This window comes from Ammodytes marinus (assembly GCF_949987685.1).
Source record: "Ammodytes marinus genome assembly, chromosome: 20".
Classification (NCBI taxonomy): Eukaryota; Metazoa; Chordata; class Actinopteri; order Uranoscopiformes; family Ammodytidae; genus Ammodytes; species Ammodytes marinus.
The window spans coordinates 19,450,676-19,468,959 of NC_137224.1; the positions used below are offsets into that span (position 1 = coordinate 19,450,676).

Here is an 18,284-nt window from a genome sequence, read left to right on the forward strand (position 1 = left end):
TTTACGAGGGGAGCTGCAGCTCGGTTTCAAAAATAGGCCATCGTGAGATTAGCTGAAAATCAGGGTATAGAGGCATACTACAATAAATGATCTGAACGTTTTTTTTCAGCAAACAACTAGAGAAAAACGTATTAGGGACCTCTAAGACCATATAATATTGACAGAAAAGTGTATAATATGAGACCTTTAATATAAGTGTTCAATCGCTCTTTATTCATACAGTGATCACTTATATAGTGTGCACGTTTCATATAGCCGTTCTCTCAGTCACATGCTCTGCATGTAATCGGCAAATAAACTTTTCGGGGATCCCACTACTGATAACCAATCAGAAGAGAGAACGCTACAAACCGGCATCCGTCTCACTTCCTGTGCACATGCAGAGCGACAGATGGGTGAATGGGGCGACCGTGGCTCAGGTGGTTAAGCGGGTTGGCCAATGATCCAAGGGTTGGTGGTTCGATCCCCGCTCTGCCACCTGTGTCATGGTTGTTGTGTCCCTGGGCAAGACACTGGGCGGGAAGCATGGCGCTGAATGGCAGCCATGCTTCCGTCAGTCTGCCCTAGGGCAGCTGTGGCTACTATGGTAGTTTACCACCACCAGTATGACTGTGTATGAATGAATGGAACCTGGAACCCTGTAAAGTGTCTTTGAGTGCCTTGAAAAGCGCTATATAAATCCAATCCATTTATTATGTGTTATGCCTATCAAAACATCTACACTTTTTTAAAGTAATCGCGGCAAAAATCACAAGAATAAAGTGCTGGGGCTTGCAGTAAGAGGGACATATTTTACTGTCCCCCGTGATGTGCCGGTTGATCTCGCTACGCGCTGAGTCCAACATCTCTGGGACTGTTACATAACCAAACTCACAAAATCACTCCGATCACTGCTTCACCTGTGTGTGTGTGTGTGTGTGTGTGTGTGTGTGTGTGTGTGTGTGACAGGTTAGCTGTGAGCGAGTCTCTTTTTGATGGCAGCGCTCTGCCATATTCAGACACACACACACACACACACACACACACACACACACACATACAGTGTGTGAAGTCAAGTTATTGTAGTGTAGACAGAAATAAAGTGTGGATAAAAGCTCAGACTTAGGATAATAATAGCGGCGGCGATCCGGTTGCAGCCTTGCTTAGCCTAGCCCAGCTTTCCTACTTCATTGTACAACTTCCCCTGGGCAGAAATAGACTCATAAACTCTGCAAAATGAAGCGTGGGGGGTTTGGATTGAGCAGCGGACCTTATGACCAGCTAGATTATACGCCGTTCCTTTTATTTGGTGATTTTTACGGGACATCAAGCCGCTGTGGTTAATGTTAAACACACATCCTTCAACTGCTAACATGGTCGCATGTTTAGAACGTAGGCTATGGAACGTCAAACGCCCCCCTGTTCCGCAACAACAAGCTGGCCACATTTATACAGAGAGGCAGAACAGATTGTGTCGGCAATCTTACTACCCCCCCAGGTAGTAAAATTCGGAACAACCTGTTGCGCCTCTCGGCACCCGTTCCGCAACAGTCACATTTACAGTATACAGCGGGGCGGAGGGCCGAAATTCTGGCATATTCCTGTCTTTCACTGGGATGACAATCATAATGCATTCCCCCTACATATGTCCCGCTGTAGTCCATTCACGAACACATAGGACCCTCTCTCTACAAATAGGCTAATACATCTGGTACTCAGGCTAATTATCAGCATTTCTATCCCATCCTGGAATTTTAAACTTTTGACTAATCTTGCCACTATAACTAGCCTACATCACATAGAATAATAGATGATTCTGTTTGAGTAACCGATATGCTCAACACCAAGATGCGACATCTAACCTTAGTATACTGACTGGCCACTTTATTAGGTACCCCTGTTCAAAGCCTTATAAAAACAGAAAGCTAATCAGCCAATCATATGGCAGAAATGTAATGCATTTAGGCAGTTAGACGTGGTCAAGACAATGTACTGAAGTCAAACTGAGCATCAGAATGGGGAAGAAAGGGGGTTTAGGTGACTTTGAACATGGCATGGTTGATGGTTAGGGTTGCAAAATTTCGGGAATTTTCAAAGTTGGAAACTTTCCATGGGAATTAACGGGAATTTATGGGAATTAATGGGAATTTGGGGAATTAACGAGAATAAACGGGAATTTACTAAATTTAAAGCCACCCAAATGCACTAAACTAGTTTTTTCAACTACGTTTTATAATATTTATGAACATTTAACCCTTTCATGCATGAATTATGATATCCTTAGTCTGGATTTTTTTCTCAAGTGATTTTATACTTCTTTAGGCATGAAAAGAAAAAATATAACTTCATTTTTTTTAAACACACATTTTTCAGAGAGTTTTACACATGTCCACTCGGGTGGACTCCATGCGTTTTGACTTCTCAATTTTGACCTTATTTATTTAACAAAACAGTGAAAAAAATGATATATTATCTGAAAACTATAAAATAATACATATTTTCAATGCCTGTTCACATATATTAACATATTCCAATACTTCAATCTAATGCAAAAGCGTGGAATAATTTTTTCAATCAAAAATTTCTATAAAAATAACAGATAACTTTTTCCTTGGTTTTCCAATTTCTCTTTTTCAGATGTCATTTAGCAGTATAGCCTACTGACTTGTACATCACATCATCAAAGCTATTTTAATATGAAAATTGGCATCATAGTGACACCAACTGTTTTACACATAATGGAATGGTCTGGAATTTTTTTTTTCTTTTTACACAAATACTTCAAGTTGCATTCTAATAACATAAATCAATTGATTTAAAACCAAAAAGTTACAGCAAAATAAGCTTTTTTAAGCACAACACATCTGCAGTCATAGTATTTATTGAAGTCCGTGATGCATGATGTCCAATTTAGTGGACATGTGATTAAACATCATTTCCTCCCAATGTAAAATCAATAATTGGAAATTTGAACAACTATATGACTCCTAAGATGTTACTTGATGTTGCCATATTTTTTTTACCTGCCAGAGTCTGCTATTCTTGAAGTATTTACAGGATATTCCTGAGCTACACAACTTTTTTGCTCCCTGTCGGCCATCTTGGTTTTGACTAATTGTAGCTGCTCTTACAATGGTTGGCCACTGGTTGGCAGTGCATTGGATGACACATAAGAGTCCACTGTAGTGGCTGATATGCAACTAGGCGATCTACACCCATGCATATTCAAGAAAACAGCATTTGAATAGCTGTCCACTGTAGTGACCTCTATGCGTGAAAGGGTTAACTTCAAATCAGATTTTTTTTAAAGCTTATTAAGACACCCAACTTGATATCATATATTGCTTTTTACTAGAGCAGGTTTACAGAGGCTTAAACAGTGATTTTAAATATAGTTTGGAAAAATATATTTTAGCATAATCTTGACAAAAACAACCAGATTTCATGCAAGTACAATTGGCAAGTTGCACATAGCACACATCCTACTGCAGGGGTACTGAGGCCACGCCCCCTACAGTACATGCACTGTGGATTCCTCCATCACATGGGGGGTAATTTACTTAATTTATTGAATGGGTTGGGTCAGACAGTAATATTTTACTCAACATTCATCTTTTTGTTGTTCAGTGAAATTATTGATTGTTCATAAAATAATCAAAACTTGATAAAGTTCCACTTACAAATAAATCTGTTCAAATGTAATGTTTTTTTTATTGTATAAATTTGCATGGATGTCTGCCTATGACAAAACATAATGTTTATATGTTTAGATTAATGTTTGGATATGAACAAAAATCGATTAATTGACCGCCATTTAGTTAATTCCTATAATTCCCAAATTTGAATATTCCCAAAATTCCCGATCGAAAGTTCCCGTGGAAAGTTTCCAGGAATTTACCAGAAACTTTCCACCCCTTTGCAACCCTATTGATGGTGCACAGCAGGATGGATCCATACTTTCATGTTGTTGACGCCAAATTCTGAACCTGCCAACTGAATGTCGCAACTGAAATTGAGACTCATCAGACCAGGCATGATGTTTCAATCTTCTGTTGTCCAATATTGGTGATCATGTGAGAATTGAAGCCTCAGTTTCCTGTTTTTAGCTGACAGGAGAGGCACCCGGTGGGGTCTTCTGTTGCAGCCCATCTGCTTTAAGGTTGGTTATGTTTTGCGTTCAGAGATGGTATTCTGCATACCCTGGTTGTAACGAGTGGTTATTTGAGTTACTGTTGCCTTGCTATCATCTCGAACCAGTACGCCCATCCTCCACTGACCTCTGACTTCAACAAGGCATTTCACATCCACACAAATGCCGCTCACTGGATATTTTTTCTTTTTCGGGCCATTCTCTGTAAACCCAGATGGTTTAGAGTGAAAATCCCAGTAGATCAGCAGTTTCTGAAATACTCATACCAGCCCTTCTAGCACCTTCAACATTGCCATATTCAAAGTCACCTAAAACCCCTTTCTTACCCATTCTGATGCTCGGTTTTAACTTCAATAAGTTGTCCTGCAGGTCTACATGCCTAAATGCATTGATTTTCTGACATGTGATTGGCTGAAAGTTATATGTGTAAAATGAACTGCTGTACCTAATAAAGTGGCCGGTAAGTGTATATTAGTAGCAGGGAGGACTTGGAAACAACTGAATTCTGCTCACATCTGGCTCGGTGATTCTCGTCTTGAGCTCATGCTTTATTAATCCCAGGGACTCATTTAATCACAGCTTGACTGAGTGCATTGCCTGCAACATTAGGCCACTACTGATAGGCGACATAATATTCCATATGCATCTGTATACACTACGAATCCAGGTTAATATATATTTCATATTTCTTTGCTTCCTTGAAAAAGAGTGCAGTGCTGCATTTCAAGAACAGTGAGATAAACACTTGTGACCACCAGAGGGAGCTGATGGAGTACATACAATATTTAGCCACAAGTTGCCACATCCCCACTTTTAAAAGTATAGGCCTACAAAAAGAGGGGATGACTTTACAGCAGTTGAAATACATGTGTGGTGGCTCGTTGGTCTAGGCGTATGATTCTCGCTTAGTGCGAGAGGTCCCGGGTTCAAATCCCGGACGAGCCCGCCTTTAACCTCTGGGCTGAGAGTGAAACAATTAGCCAGTATCTATTAGATTAGATACATATCTGAAGTAGGATGTCACATCACTGTTGCCTATATATGCAGTCAATCTTGTGTCACCAATTCCTAGACACAGGTTATTTAAAAATCCAACAAAGTTCACACTTCCAAACTTTTATATACTATCTATGTTCCAAACCAGACTGCTCTTGTTTGACCAATATATGTCATGGAATTAAGGGACACAAGGCATTCTCACAAATCAGCCCTGGAGTCTCAAGTAATGTTCGGCTGAAGGGCCCTCCTACCAGACCATTGTACTTAATTTAATTTGTACAGAAGGTCTGGAACTGCTCTATTTGGCAAACGTTCACTCACTTAGAGGCGGGTGTCTGTTGAAGTTTAAAACTATTGGATCTGCCCAGTGCCACTCTGGATCAGCCAACCAATCGCATAACGTTTGGTCGCATCATTCAACTGAAATTGGAGCGCGACTTCGACGTCATCGTTCTCAGCCACTCGCTCTGTTCGCTGATTGGATGGCCGAAAATTCTCCTGAGCTCAAACACGTGAATTCACCGCAGCCCCAGACTGACTACTGAAGGGAAAATTAAATTTGGGGCGGAAGTAGGTAGGCGGGCGGAGCCAGGCTAAGTACAGCATGGAGTCACACCTAAATAGAGTATGGGACAATAAACATTTCGTCCTCGGAGTCATTTAAAAATTGCCTGTCATACGGCCTGTTGTAGGCTATGTCAGATTATACACACATCAGCGTAAAGACTTTGTTTTTCTCCTCAATGCTAAATGCATTTAAGTGATCATCAAAATACATTGTTGAGACAGCACAAGTTAGAAGATAAGCGCTGTCATCTCTAACAATAACACTGACAATCCTGTTGAACAAAGGCATCTCATTTTCAACAGCAGAACATACATACATCCCAGGCTGATACTCTGTGCCATAGCTTTTGACCCAGGAAGTTGTGGAAACGCAAGACAAATCGAAAGTTTCATTCAGCGCCTCAATGCCCTCCAAACTGCTGACCAAGACTTCTTTAATGGGGCCAAATTGGTATCTTTTAAAATAAAAACCTTCAAAATGAAAAGCCAACTGATTCTGATGTCTCTTTGCCAGTGTTTTTGGTGATGTTTTTAAAGTTCTTCACAGACCTTTAAAAAAAAAGTTGTGCTTGCCTTCGAACCTCATGCACCACATGTGTGATAGTGGCCCAATCTTTGCACCTTGGGTAATGTATCATGTGGTGGTGCTTTGGAAGCAGATTTCGCTCTGGAAAAACAGATTTAAAAAGCTTTACCCCACTTGGCCTGTTTTTTCTCAGTGTAAATCCATAGTTGTCTGAAGTATGGAACAGCTGGAGGGAATTGAGAGGACATGCTTTTTTCACACCAAATGTTGAGGCCAAAGATGGATTTTGTTGAGCGGCAGCACAGTGTCCTGAATGAAGGGCTTTAGAACGTAGAGTTAAACCTGGATGATCTTCACTGAAAACTGATTGCATCTCTCCCTTTTCAGTTAAACAAAAGCGACAACAGTACTTTGCACTAAACGATTCGACAAAACCCTGCTGAGGGGCCCTCCTACCTGCCCTGTGTTCCATACAAACCATTACCATTGCCACATAGTTGCACTTGACACAACCCAATCAATACGTATGTATTACATTAATTTTTTCTTCTTCAATTGAATCCTAAAATAATCAGCTTATTTCACTGTAATACATCCTATCCTATAAGCAAATAGTAACAATTACAAACAATAATGATAGATTTTTGAAATAAAAAATTAGAAAATGACCCAAATGTTATGCTGATCTTTAACTCTGCTGAATGGTAATTGGTCCAGTCCTCAAAATATTATCCAATAAGCTTTTGACAATGAAACGTAAAGAGGCATAAACAAAAGTAGATCAAAATAACAAGCGTTCCATGTCTGGACCATTTGCAGGCACTCAATAATTTTGAACCTGCCTATTTGTCTGGCTGTTCTCGCTTTTTGTTTTTATAATCTCTTTAATGCCATATATATATTTTCTTATGTTTTAGCCTATTTAAATGTATTATTCTGGCCCTGTAGAGCACTTTGAATTGCCGTCTTATTTTTTCTTTCTTTTCCGGCTTCTTGTACATCTGTTTTCCAGCATTGTGCTGCAATTTACACCACAGTCACGTCTGTGGGCAGCTTTTAGCCAGTAAATATTTTCTATTTTTGTTTGATACTACAGTAGCCTGTGTATGTCTTGCTGAAAAGTTTAAATAAAGTTAGAAAGAAAATATATGATCAGGAGCTCTCTTCTGATTGGCCGACTTCCCTAACGTGCTATCCAGCCAATCAGCGAGCAGTCTGTGAGTGTATATATTCACTGGAGCGCTGTCTGCACGCTATCCTCTTTTCTCGTTGAACTTCAGGAAAAGACTACTAACACTACAAAATGTCTGGACGAGGAAAGGGTGCCGGTAAGGTCAGAGCAAAGGCAAAGACCCGCTCCTCTCGTGCCGGGCTCCAGTTCCCCGTGGGTCGTGTCCACAGGCTGCTGAGAAAAGGCAACTATGCTCACCGCGTCGGAGCCGGAGCTCCGGTGTATCTGGCGGCGGTGCTGGAGTACCTGACCGCTGAGATCCTGGAGCTGGCTGGTAACGCTGCCCGCGACAACAAGAAGTCCCGCATCATCCCCCGTCACCTGCAGCTGGCCGTCCGCAACGACGAGGAGCTCAACAAACTGCTGGGCGGAGTGACCATCGCTCAGGGCGGCGTGCTGCCCAACATCCAGGCGGTGCTGCTGCCCAAGAAGACCGAGAAGGTCGCTAAGAAGTAAACACCAAGGTTGATTCACCTAAAAACAAAGGCTCTTTTAAGAGCCACACACTTCAAACTAAAGATGAAACGCTCCACAATGTAACAGAATATGTAAGCACTGGTTAAGGACAGGTTATACTGAAACAAAGTATCAAATATTCAGCTTTGTTTCATGCAAACTAGTTTTGGAAGGCTGGTTATATAACTTCACATCTATTTCTGATCAGATCTACTGCGACATTTATGGATTTCAGAAGTCAGTACTGACTACAATATCAATATTTTCCCGAAAATAAATATTTTAAATAATACATTTTATAATTGGGGGTTATTTATTACACAAAGGCTCTTTGTAGTTCCTGTTGAAGGCTAAATGCAGATGTTCACAGCCGTACCAAAGATACAAAAGATACAATGATGATGGTCACTGCAGTAATAAATTACAATGTCTTGTATGGGCTATCAGTATTTATTAAATAGTGCATTATTGTGAATTATTAACATTAAATTATTATTAGGCCCACTGTATCGATGAGAATTGGAGTCCTGGTACTGAACACATTGGTTTGACTTCATTTTATAATTATTCAACCCAGTCTCTTCAATATGCGTACATATCGCACGGTTTTACACTTTCAAAATGCGTGCAGTACATACGCCAAATGCCAATTTCGCGTGCGTATAGGTTCACTATGTTGTCCAGAATGTAAAGCTACCTGGGACCAATGTGTCATTTTATGAATACATTTTAAACTATGTAATGTTTTATCCATGATACAATTTCAAATAAATCAGATTTTTCTGTTGTTAAATCTCCCGTGAGGATTTGAAAGAAAATGTCCTCATGAAATGTCTTCAGCAGCTCTGTGACGGTTCTAAAGATCACTGTACAGGTCAGTCATGCAACCATTGAATACATTCTAACATATCACTAACATTTCACATTATTTTAATACTACACATGTCTTAATTCATCAGAAACAGTTCAGTTTAACGAGCCAAAAAACATACACACTGGTCTTGACACGAATAACTTAAACTGACCTTAAGAAATGCAAAACATGTCATTAAATCAAAATACAGAGCAGAGTTCAACCCTCTGTTTCCTCAGTGGCAGCTAAAGGCCTGATGAGAATGATCAACATTTCAATAACATTTCAATATTAAATAAAGGTGTTTTTATATCAAAGCACATGAGGGACTTAAAATCCTGCCTGATTAAATTATATAATAATAAGGGGACTAATCAAAATGAAAAATCCCTGACGAGAAAGGTTCACTTAAAAAAACAGCTGCTGAGTTTGGCTCCTCCCACCGCTCCTGTCCTCTCTCACGTCCGCAGAAAAGCTTTAAAAACCGAGTCAGCCAGCTCTCAACTCATTCTTCTCTTTGGAGCTGAAAATCTGTTGACTCAAAAATGTCTGGTAGAGGAAAAGGAGGCAAGGGACTCGGGAAAGGAGGCGCTAAGCGTCACCGTAAAGTTCTCCGTGATAACATCCAGGGAATCACCAAACCCGCCATCCGCCGTCTGGCTCGCCGTGGCGGAGTGAAGCGAATCTCCGGTCTGATCTACGAGGAGACCCGCGGTGTGCTCAAGGTTTTCCTGGAGAACGTCATCCGTGACGCCGTCACCTACACCGAGCACGCCAAGAGGAAGACCGTCACCGCCATGGACGTGGTGTACGCTCTGAAGAGGCAGGGCCGCACACTGTACGGCTTCGGAGGTTAAACAGGACCGATAATAACAACAACCCAACGGCTCTTTTAAGAGCCACACACTACGTTTAAAGAGATTATTCCTAGGAATGTTCAATCGAAAGATTTCAGAATGCTTACGCAGTAGCCTACTACTTTCAAGTAGTCCTAGAATTTATGTCTGCAATACAAGTAATTATATAGGCCTACATACAACACATTCTAGATTGTGCTAAACCTAATGTGAATGTGGCTATTTTTGCTTTCCTTAGTTTAAACAGACTTGCAGCAAGATGAACATTTTCTATACTTACCCATCAATATGGTACACTACCCATTTCATCTGGTGAATCTTGTACACTGCCTGCTCTAAATGTAGGCTACATGAAACATGGTCCATAACAGTGTTTCGTATAGGCCACTCTATAGAAAGCTGCATTTAATGGAAATATTCTTGGTTAAATAAGACGGTAATAAAGTCTGTGGAATTCCTATATTCTAACATGGATTAATTGCATTCTAACTGGGTGTGTCAGAAGTGAACATTTTCTAAGGAATATTCTCACAACTGAATAAACAAACTTTCCTCACAGGACAATGTGATCCTGCAACACTGTTTGAAGCTAGAAATCTGTCCTGAAAAGTCACTGTTTACAAAGGTTGTGTTCCGAATCGCATACTTTCTACTATATAGTATGTAGAAAAAAGATTTAGGATGTCCTGATTCTTGTGGCCAGATTTAGGATGGTTAGAAGTACCCGGATGTCCTACTTCATGCGGCCAAGATTGTTAGTGTTCAAAAGTGCATCCTATTTGGGCGATTCTGACCCACAATCCAGTGCGCACGTGAAGTGACGTAACATCGACGAAGCCTCCATATTAAAACAAACGGGGATGCGACGGATATAAAAGCAAGAGGCAAGATCAAGGCGCAATGTTATGATGAAATAAGAGAGAAAAGTATGTCCCAATAGTATGCCTACTGCATCCTAACTAGATTATTTTTATCGTCGGATGTAGTATGTAGAATAGAAAAAAGAAAGAGTATGCGATTCGGAACGCAACCAAAGTTGGTTTACAAACATGTTCTAGTCATTCTACATTTGGTTCCAGGTTCCTCAAAATAATTTAGTTTTGATTTTTGATGATAGGCTCTGCACATGTAACCCCTCCCCCTTCTCTAAAACTGCATAGTGCACATTTAAAGTAATACATATTTGACTCATTCCACATGTCTTTCAACGAGCCTCCTTTACTCACAACCAATTCAAATATATAAATTCATGATAAATCTTAAAAAATGTGCTCATAGAGACAAGCACATCGTGTCTGCGCATGCTCAGTCTAGAACACCACAACAGCCAATCCTTTGCGAGGGATGACACATTCTAATTTACATCAGGCAGCTTATAAAGTCAGCCTTGCAACTTCATTACAGTATTCTATTCAGCTGATCCTACACTGATCCGAACATGCCTGGAGCAGAGACCGTCAAAGCGCCCAAGAAGGGCTCCAAGAAAGCCGTGTCCAAAGCCGTCTCCAAGACGGGCAAGAAGAGGCGCAAGTCCAGGAAAGAGAGCTACGCCATCTACGTGTACAAAGTGCTGAAGCAGGTCCATCCCGACACCGGCATCTCCTCCAAGGCGATGGGCATCATGAACTCCTTTGTGAGCGACATCTTTGAGCGTATCGCCGGAGAAGCTTCCCGCCTCGCTCAATACAACAAGCGCCGCACCATCACCTCCCGGGAGATCCAGACCGCCGTCCGCCTCCTGCTGCCCGGTGAGCTGGCCAAGCACGCCGTGTCTGAGGGAACCAAGGCTGTCACCAAGTACACCAGCTCCAAGTAAAACCCCCAGACGTTATTCAACAAAACAAAGGTTCTTTTAAGAGCCACCCACACCATCAAAGAGTTACCACTTTCTGTAATGATAAATTCTAATAAGGAATGATCTTGTAAAGTCTACAAGTGCACCAGCTGTTATCCAACAATACTAAATAATAAAGCGCTGACTACTTTTGCCCACATTACTGTGCTATACAGTTAAATTGAGTGTACACTGGGATTTTCTAGAATATTGTATGAAAAGGGAATGTCAGTTTAATCTGTCACTAGACACTACACATTGGTGCACTATAACAAACTGCAGGTCATTTGATTACCTTTTTAAGAATCCTTCTTTCTCCAAAGGCTACAATATATTACTGAAATCACACTTTCCTAGTCTTTCAATAACGTCTGTCTGGTATTTTATCTAGTATGTAAATGCAACATCCATAGACAAGTGCAGTGTGGCTCACTGTTGAGACATTTTTAAATGTTCTATTACCAGTGACAAAGAACAGCTCTAAAACACATGTCCATTTTCACACACGATGAATAAAAAAAAAAGTGTGAAGTGGTTTTTTAACAGTTTTGCCATAGGATACGCTGCCCTTTAATACAACGTAGCCTATCAATCAATCATGTAGGCAGCCATTACAACAACATCAAACAATATCATACAGTATTTGACAAAGCCTAAATAACTTAAAACTATTAATTTTAACATTAACATATTTAATACAGAAATCAAAGTGTTTTTTATATTGCATTAACTTCTGGGGACTGAGTCGAGCAAAATCTAAAGACAAGAACGCCTCCTACAAACTGGAGCTGATTAAATAAATGAATTCAGTGCAGAATAAATAAAAATTAATTTACTGAAATGTGACATCGGATCATTATTATCTTAATGTGTTGTGTTGTCAGTCTCTTCGTGTTAATTCTAACATTCGGTGGAAACACAGTATTTCCCCAGTGGATCCATATTGTCAGGAGTCCGTCACCGGCATCATCCGTGTGTTTACTTCCACCAGAAACAGCTCTGATTTAAACCCAAAGAGACTCGCCACTACTGTCATTAAACTGTTCTTCGCTAGTCATATGTCCCTGCTAACTGGAAAACAAATTTAACATTAAATACACATCATTTTTAACCAGTTTAAGAGACGAAATGTAAAAGAAAGTCGCTGTGAGTTGCTCGAAGTGACGGTGTATTGGAGAGGTTTGAAGCTTCCTGGAGTTAAATAGACGCCTCAATGGCTTTACAAATGAGCTCAGTCTGAAGAGAAAAGGGTTTTCTCTCTGCTAGAATAACATGTATAGTGTAAAACCTTTATCTCATATGAGTTTTATCCCTGAAATGTGGAGGAGAAAACACAAAGTGTCGCCGCATTTGAGCCGGGCTGCAGAGCGGCTGTGTGCTTGACTCTCCACGGTTCTCATGTGCTGTATAAGTCCCGCCTCGTGCACTCAGTTCAAAATAGTTCAGACGAACGAACACAGAGAACAGTAAAGATGGCAGAAGAAGAAGCTCCAGCAGTTGCCCCGGTCAAAGCCCCGGCTAAGGCCGCAAAGAGGAAGGCTGCTGCCAAGCCCAAGAAGGAAGGACCCACCCTCCCGAAGCAGATCATCAGCGCCGTGGCCGCGTCCAAGGAGCGCAAGGGAGTGTCTCTGTCTGCGGTCAAAAAGGCTCTGGCCGCTGAAGGCGTTGATGTGGCCAAGGCCAACAAACGTATCAACATCGCCGTGACCAAGCTGGTGACCAACGGGACTCTGGTCCAGACTAAAGGGACCGGGGCCTCCGGCTCTTTCAAGCTCGCCAAAAAGGAGCCCAAAGCCGCCAAACCAGTGAAGAAAGTGGCGAAGAAAGCCCCCGTTAAAGCCAAGAAGCCCGCCATCAAGAAGTCCCCAAAGAAGAAGGCACCAGCAGCAAAGAAAGCAGTAGCAGCCAAGAAGTCTCCGAAGAAGGCAGTGGCCAAGAAAGCCGTCAAGAAGCCCGCAGTGAAGAGTCCCAAGAAGGCTGCCGCTAAAAAGGCTGTGAAGAAAACCCCGGTGAAGAAAGCCCCCGTGAAGAAAACCCCGGTGAAGAAAGCTCCAGTAAAGAAAACTGCAGCTAAGAAGGCAAAGAAGTAAAGCGCTCCTTCATCCAGCATCCCTCACCAAAGGCTCTTTTAAGAGCCACCACATCATACTAAAGAGATTTTCCTACACCATGATTTAAACACAACTAAGCTTTATGTTTGTTGTTGCCATGCGTGAAACAAGCTAGGTAACACTTTACAATAACATGATAGGCCACATCATATTGTAGGAACAAAGTAACAAATGGATGAACTAGGCTTATTGAATAACTAGGCTATAGCCTACTAGCAGGGACCAGGAATGGTTTAACACTTTGCAGGCTAATTTTCCTAATACATGAAAAAACCATTTACACCGCTACAGCAAATGTTGCTATATTGGGCTACTTCACAATCATATTAATTTAAAGTAATACATAAGTAGTAATACTATTTAAATATGGTCATTCCAATGTTTAACAACCCTGTACTGGGATGGTTGCAATGTGTACAATGTATCTATATAATCAAATCAAATACTAGACATTAAGTATTATGCTCAATATTTCAACTAGTAATTTTTTAAATAATGAAAACAACTACTAGGCCTATACTACTACTAGGTCTAATTCAACATTTAAATACAATGGAATATCCAAACAATATAGTGACTCCTCTAGAAATGATGTTGTATATGGTTAACACGGTTACGGTATACATGTAAAATTAGGCCTAATATTACATCTGTCCCAGTACAACTTTAACAATATAAAATAATAATAATTAGAATAATATATTTTCTTGTAAACTATCTTAGCTTCTAGTTTGACATATATTAGGCATATAGATTTTAAGATGATAATATATTGATTAAGGATAGCCTACACAGAGATTTGTTATCAGGACACTATCTAAAAAACAACAAATGATAAAGTTTTCTGTGAGTTTCGTATGTTTCAAACACTGTACATATGAGCATACAGAGTCAATTTCATCACTCTAGCTTGTTTCTGTTTGGAGAAATGAAGGGTGTTACAAACATCCCTGGTCTCCCCTATTTACTAAAACAATATAATACTCAATATCTATAGTAGTTGGTTACTTTAGGCTATTAGTACAGTTACTCAATTACCTATAGTAACTATATTGGTAGATCATAGTTAGGCTTACTCAATAACTTGTATATAGTAGCTCATTCATTTTTCATTTGTTACTCAGTAACAACCTTTACACATTTGTGTACCTTATTGTAAAGTGTTACCCAATCTAAACCCTTCACTGAGACTCTTAGGAGATTACTCTTTTAAACAAGGTATTTAAATGAGGTGATTTAATGTCAGAAATACTTTCAGGGGGTAATCTGGTTTGTAACACTTCCAATTTAGAATATGTAGAAATGCAATAGGCCTATGTGTGAAGTATATTATTACCAGAAAGTATAGCCTAACAATAACAATCTAACAATAGTAATCAAATAAGTAAATAGGTATGAACAATATAACATGTAGCCTTCGCAATGTAAGTACTGGAAAAACTAGAAAACATGAAGTAGGCCAATACCTCTACAATTAGCTCTATTGATATTGTTAAGTAGCCAAGTCTATAATATGATATTTTGTAAACTATAATATTAACTAAGCCTATAATTTATAAGGAGACATACATAGTTTCCCCACAATAAAGAGAAACAACAATATTAAACATGAACTAATGATAGGCCTAACATTTAAAATTTGAAAACAACATGAATAAAACAATATCAAACAGAGCAACAATAATCTGTTCTACATCAAACACTAGTGTCCGCTGTGGAGGAGGGCTTTACTTTGATTCTCCACATCAGTCTAGTTCAGATGTCCACTGTGTGTCCTGTTATACTCCTTACTGTCAGTAGGTGGCAGGATTGAGCCGTGGTGGAGGAGTGTCAGTTTGAATTTCTTCTGTCCAATAGTTGATCATCTACAGCGCGCGCTTCTCTCTGTCTGGACCAATCAACGCTGAGCTCGCGCCGGCAGTTCCTTTATAAGGCCGCTGTTCACAGGCAGATTTTATTCTTTCTTTCACAAGACTGAGAAACCAAAATGGCCAGAACCAAGCAGACAGCCCGTAAATCCACCGGAGGCAAAGCTCCCAGGAAGCAGCTGGCTACCAAAGCTGCCCGCAAGAGCGCCCCCGCCACCGGCGGAGTGAAGAAGCCCCATCGTTACAGGCCCGGTACCGTGGCTCTGAGAGAGATCCGTCGCTACCAGAAGTCCACCGAGCTGCTGATCCGCAAGCTGCCCTTCCAGCGCCTGGTGAGGGAGATCGCTCAGGACTTCAAGACCGACCTGCGCTTCCAGAGCTCCGCCGTCATGGCTCTGCAGGAGGCCAGCGAGGCTTACCTGGTCGGCCTGTTCGAGGACACCAACCTGTGCGCCATCCACGCCAAGAGGGTCACCATCATGCCCAAAGACATCCAGCTGGCCCGCCGCATCCGTGGAGAGAGAGCTTAAACTGACCACCTCTACCAACACAAACAACGGCTCTTTTAAGAGCCACACACTCGTAACCATGGAGCAAAATGTCCTCAAATCAGTTGTGCTCATTGTAATAGCAAACCTATTAATCTCTAGGTCAATATGGGTCACCATATTATTAAATCTCGTACTTTTATATCTAATATCAAACTTATTCATTATTTACTGATAAACCTTTAGTGAATGCATTTTGTTTATTTTTCAGTTGACTACCCATGCACACAACGTTATACACATTTGTATACTGATTTCTAAGGAACCTGGATATAGGCTTATCTATTCCATGTGTATCATAAAGGTAGGGTATTCACATTTAGTTTTAGCCCCAAGTTGCCTAAATAACGACCATTCCAATTGCCTACTCTGCCTAAATTCGCCTCAGCACACACAAACCTTGTAACTTTGGCACGGCACTTGAACCTCGACCACTGCTTTGCGAAATAGTGTAACTCCAATTCTCATTGATACAGTGGGCCAATTCACAGTGCACTATTTAATAAACAGATAAGACAATAGTAATTTATTACTGTAGTGACCATCATTGTATCTTTTGTATATTTGATCAGAAATAGATGTGAAGTTAAATGACCCGCCTTCCAAAACTAGTTTGCATGAGAAGCTGAATATTTGATACTTTGTTTCAGTATGTTTATAGCCTGACCTTAACCAGTGCCGATACATTGTGGAGCGTTTCATCTTTAGTTTGAAGTGTGTGGCTCTTAAAAGAGCCTTTGTGTTTAGGTGAATCAGCCTTGGTGTTTACTTCTTGGCGACCTTCTCGGTCTTCTTGGGCAGCAGCACCGCCTGGATGTTGGGCAGCACGCCGCCCTGAGCGATGGTCACTCCGCCCAGCAGCTTGTTGAGCTCCTCGTCGTTGCGGACGGCCAGCTGCAGGTGACGGGGGATGATCCTGCTCTTCTTGTTGTCGCGGGCAGCGTTACCAGCCAGCTCCAGGATCTCAGCGGTCAGGTACTCCAGCACCGCCGCCAGATACACCGGAGCTCCGGCTCCGACGCGGTGAGCATAGTTGCCTTTTCTCAGCAGCCTGTGGACGCGACCCACGGGGAACTGGAGCCCGGCACGAGAGGAGCGGGTCTTTGCCTTTGCTCTGACCTTACCGGCACCCTTTCCTCGTCCAGACATTTTTAAGCGATTGGAGTATTTTCGGAAATCTAACGAGAGAAGAGGTTTGCGTGTAGACAGCGCTCCAGTGAATATATACGCTCACGGACTGCTCGCTGATTGGCTGGATAGCACGTTAGGAAAGTTGGCCAATCAGAAGAGAGCTTCTGATCATATATTTTTTTTCTACATTTATATAAACTTTTCAGCAAGACATCCATACAGTATTGTGTATATAGAGAGAGGGTCCTTTCAAGTAATTTAAGAAATGTTTCCTGCACCACGAATCGATTCATTTTTATCGGGGAGCATTATCTTGTAATAGCTACTTTCAGGAATGTCTGTTAGTTGTTGGGCCTTGATTGAGAACACATTTATCAGTGTCGTGTAATAACTAGCTTTATTTTGCTGATCAAAATAATTTCATGACAGAAAGATCATCATGCAATGAGGTGGCATTTGTTTACTGATTTGTTTCCACTGTTGTCTAACGGTCAGGGTACTATAGTATAATTCCTTTTTTCATTGATATCAAAATGGAAAAAACGGAAAACTTCTGTTGGTTTCAAACCAAAAACGGACTAAATTGTTTTTTTTGTCTGAATCGAAAAACAAACAGAACTGCCCAAAGTGCTCCGTTTTTCGTTTTTGCCGATACCTTTGAGCCATTTTCGATTTGAATTGAAGAAGGAAATGACTGCCCAGCTGATTCCTTTTTTGATTTTGTGCTCAAAACGAAAAACGAAGTCACATGGTGTCAAACAGGAAGGAGGTCCTGTGTCATGGCCGCCGTCAAATTGTGTCCTTCAAAATAAAACTATGCCTTTGCAACGCTAGCTGATCAAATAAAATATAACTAAAAATACAGTTTTATATATAAATATTTTGATATAGATAGGCTTCTGATATAAAAAGTCATGAAATGTTATTTTGTTGGCTATAGCCTATTCATTTTAATTGTAAAAGAAAAAAAAAAAAAAACGAGAGGAGAGGACTCTTTTTTATTATTATTATAGGCCTAGCCTTCAGTTTACCTTTTTGCATATAGGCTATTTGTTGACCCTGACACACAGAAAAGTTTTCAATTGAACACACACAATTATGCCTAAACATTTATTTTCGATACAATAGGCTACTTGAACAAACTGGTAGAAGCAGCTCAGGTAATAAGCAATTA

At 40.8% G+C, this 18,284-nt stretch overlaps 6 protein-coding genes across 6 annotated transcripts; 5 read left to right on the top strand and 1 right to left on the bottom strand.

Moving 5' to 3' along the window:
* Positions 1–7,524: 7,524 nt before the first annotated feature.
* On the top strand, positions 7,525–7,908 carry LOC307267370 (histone H2A-like; the record flags this gene model as incomplete). Its single annotated transcript, XM_080049684.1, has 1 exon — positions 7,525–7,908. One exon carries the CDS (start codon positions 7,525–7,527, stop codon positions 7,906–7,908), a length of 384 nt encoding a protein of 127 aa, XP_079905810.1.
* A 1,398-nt stretch (positions 7,909–9,306) lies between these two features.
* LOC307267088 (histone H4) lies at positions 9,307–9,618 on the top strand (the record flags this gene model as incomplete). The annotated part of the gene is made up of 1 exon (XM_080049297.1): positions 9,307–9,618. One exon carries the CDS (start codon positions 9,307–9,309, stop codon positions 9,616–9,618), a length of 312 nt encoding a protein of 103 aa, XP_079905423.1.
* A 1,438-nt stretch (positions 9,619–11,056) lies between these two features.
* LOC307266875 (histone H2B type 2-E-like) lies at positions 11,057–11,434 on the top strand (the record flags this gene model as incomplete). The annotated part of the gene is made up of 1 exon (XM_080048993.1): positions 11,057–11,434. One exon carries the CDS (start codon positions 11,057–11,059, stop codon positions 11,432–11,434), a length of 378 nt encoding a protein of 125 aa, XP_079905119.1.
* Positions 11,435–12,924: 1,490 nt separating this feature from the next.
* LOC307266849 (histone H1-like) lies at positions 12,925–13,542 on the top strand (the record flags this gene model as incomplete). The annotated part of the gene is made up of 1 exon (XM_080048961.1): positions 12,925–13,542. One exon carries the CDS (start codon positions 12,925–12,927, stop codon positions 13,540–13,542), a length of 618 nt encoding a protein of 205 aa, XP_079905087.1.
* Positions 13,543–15,550: 2,008 nt separating this feature from the next.
* On the top strand, positions 15,551–15,961 carry LOC307266852 (histone H3.2; the record flags this gene model as incomplete). The annotated part of the gene is made up of 1 exon (XM_080048964.1): positions 15,551–15,961. The coding sequence occupies one exon, from the start codon at positions 15,551–15,553 to the stop codon at positions 15,959–15,961; it is 411 nt and encodes a 136-aa protein (XP_079905090.1).
* Positions 15,962–16,744: 783 nt separating this feature from the next.
* Positions 16,745–17,128, bottom strand: LOC307266854 (histone H2A-like; the record flags this gene model as incomplete). The annotated part of the gene is made up of 1 exon (XM_080048966.1): positions 16,745–17,128. One exon carries the CDS (start codon positions 17,126–17,128, stop codon positions 16,745–16,747), a length of 384 nt encoding a protein of 127 aa, XP_079905092.1.
* Between the last annotated feature and the right edge of the window lie 1,156 nt (positions 17,129–18,284).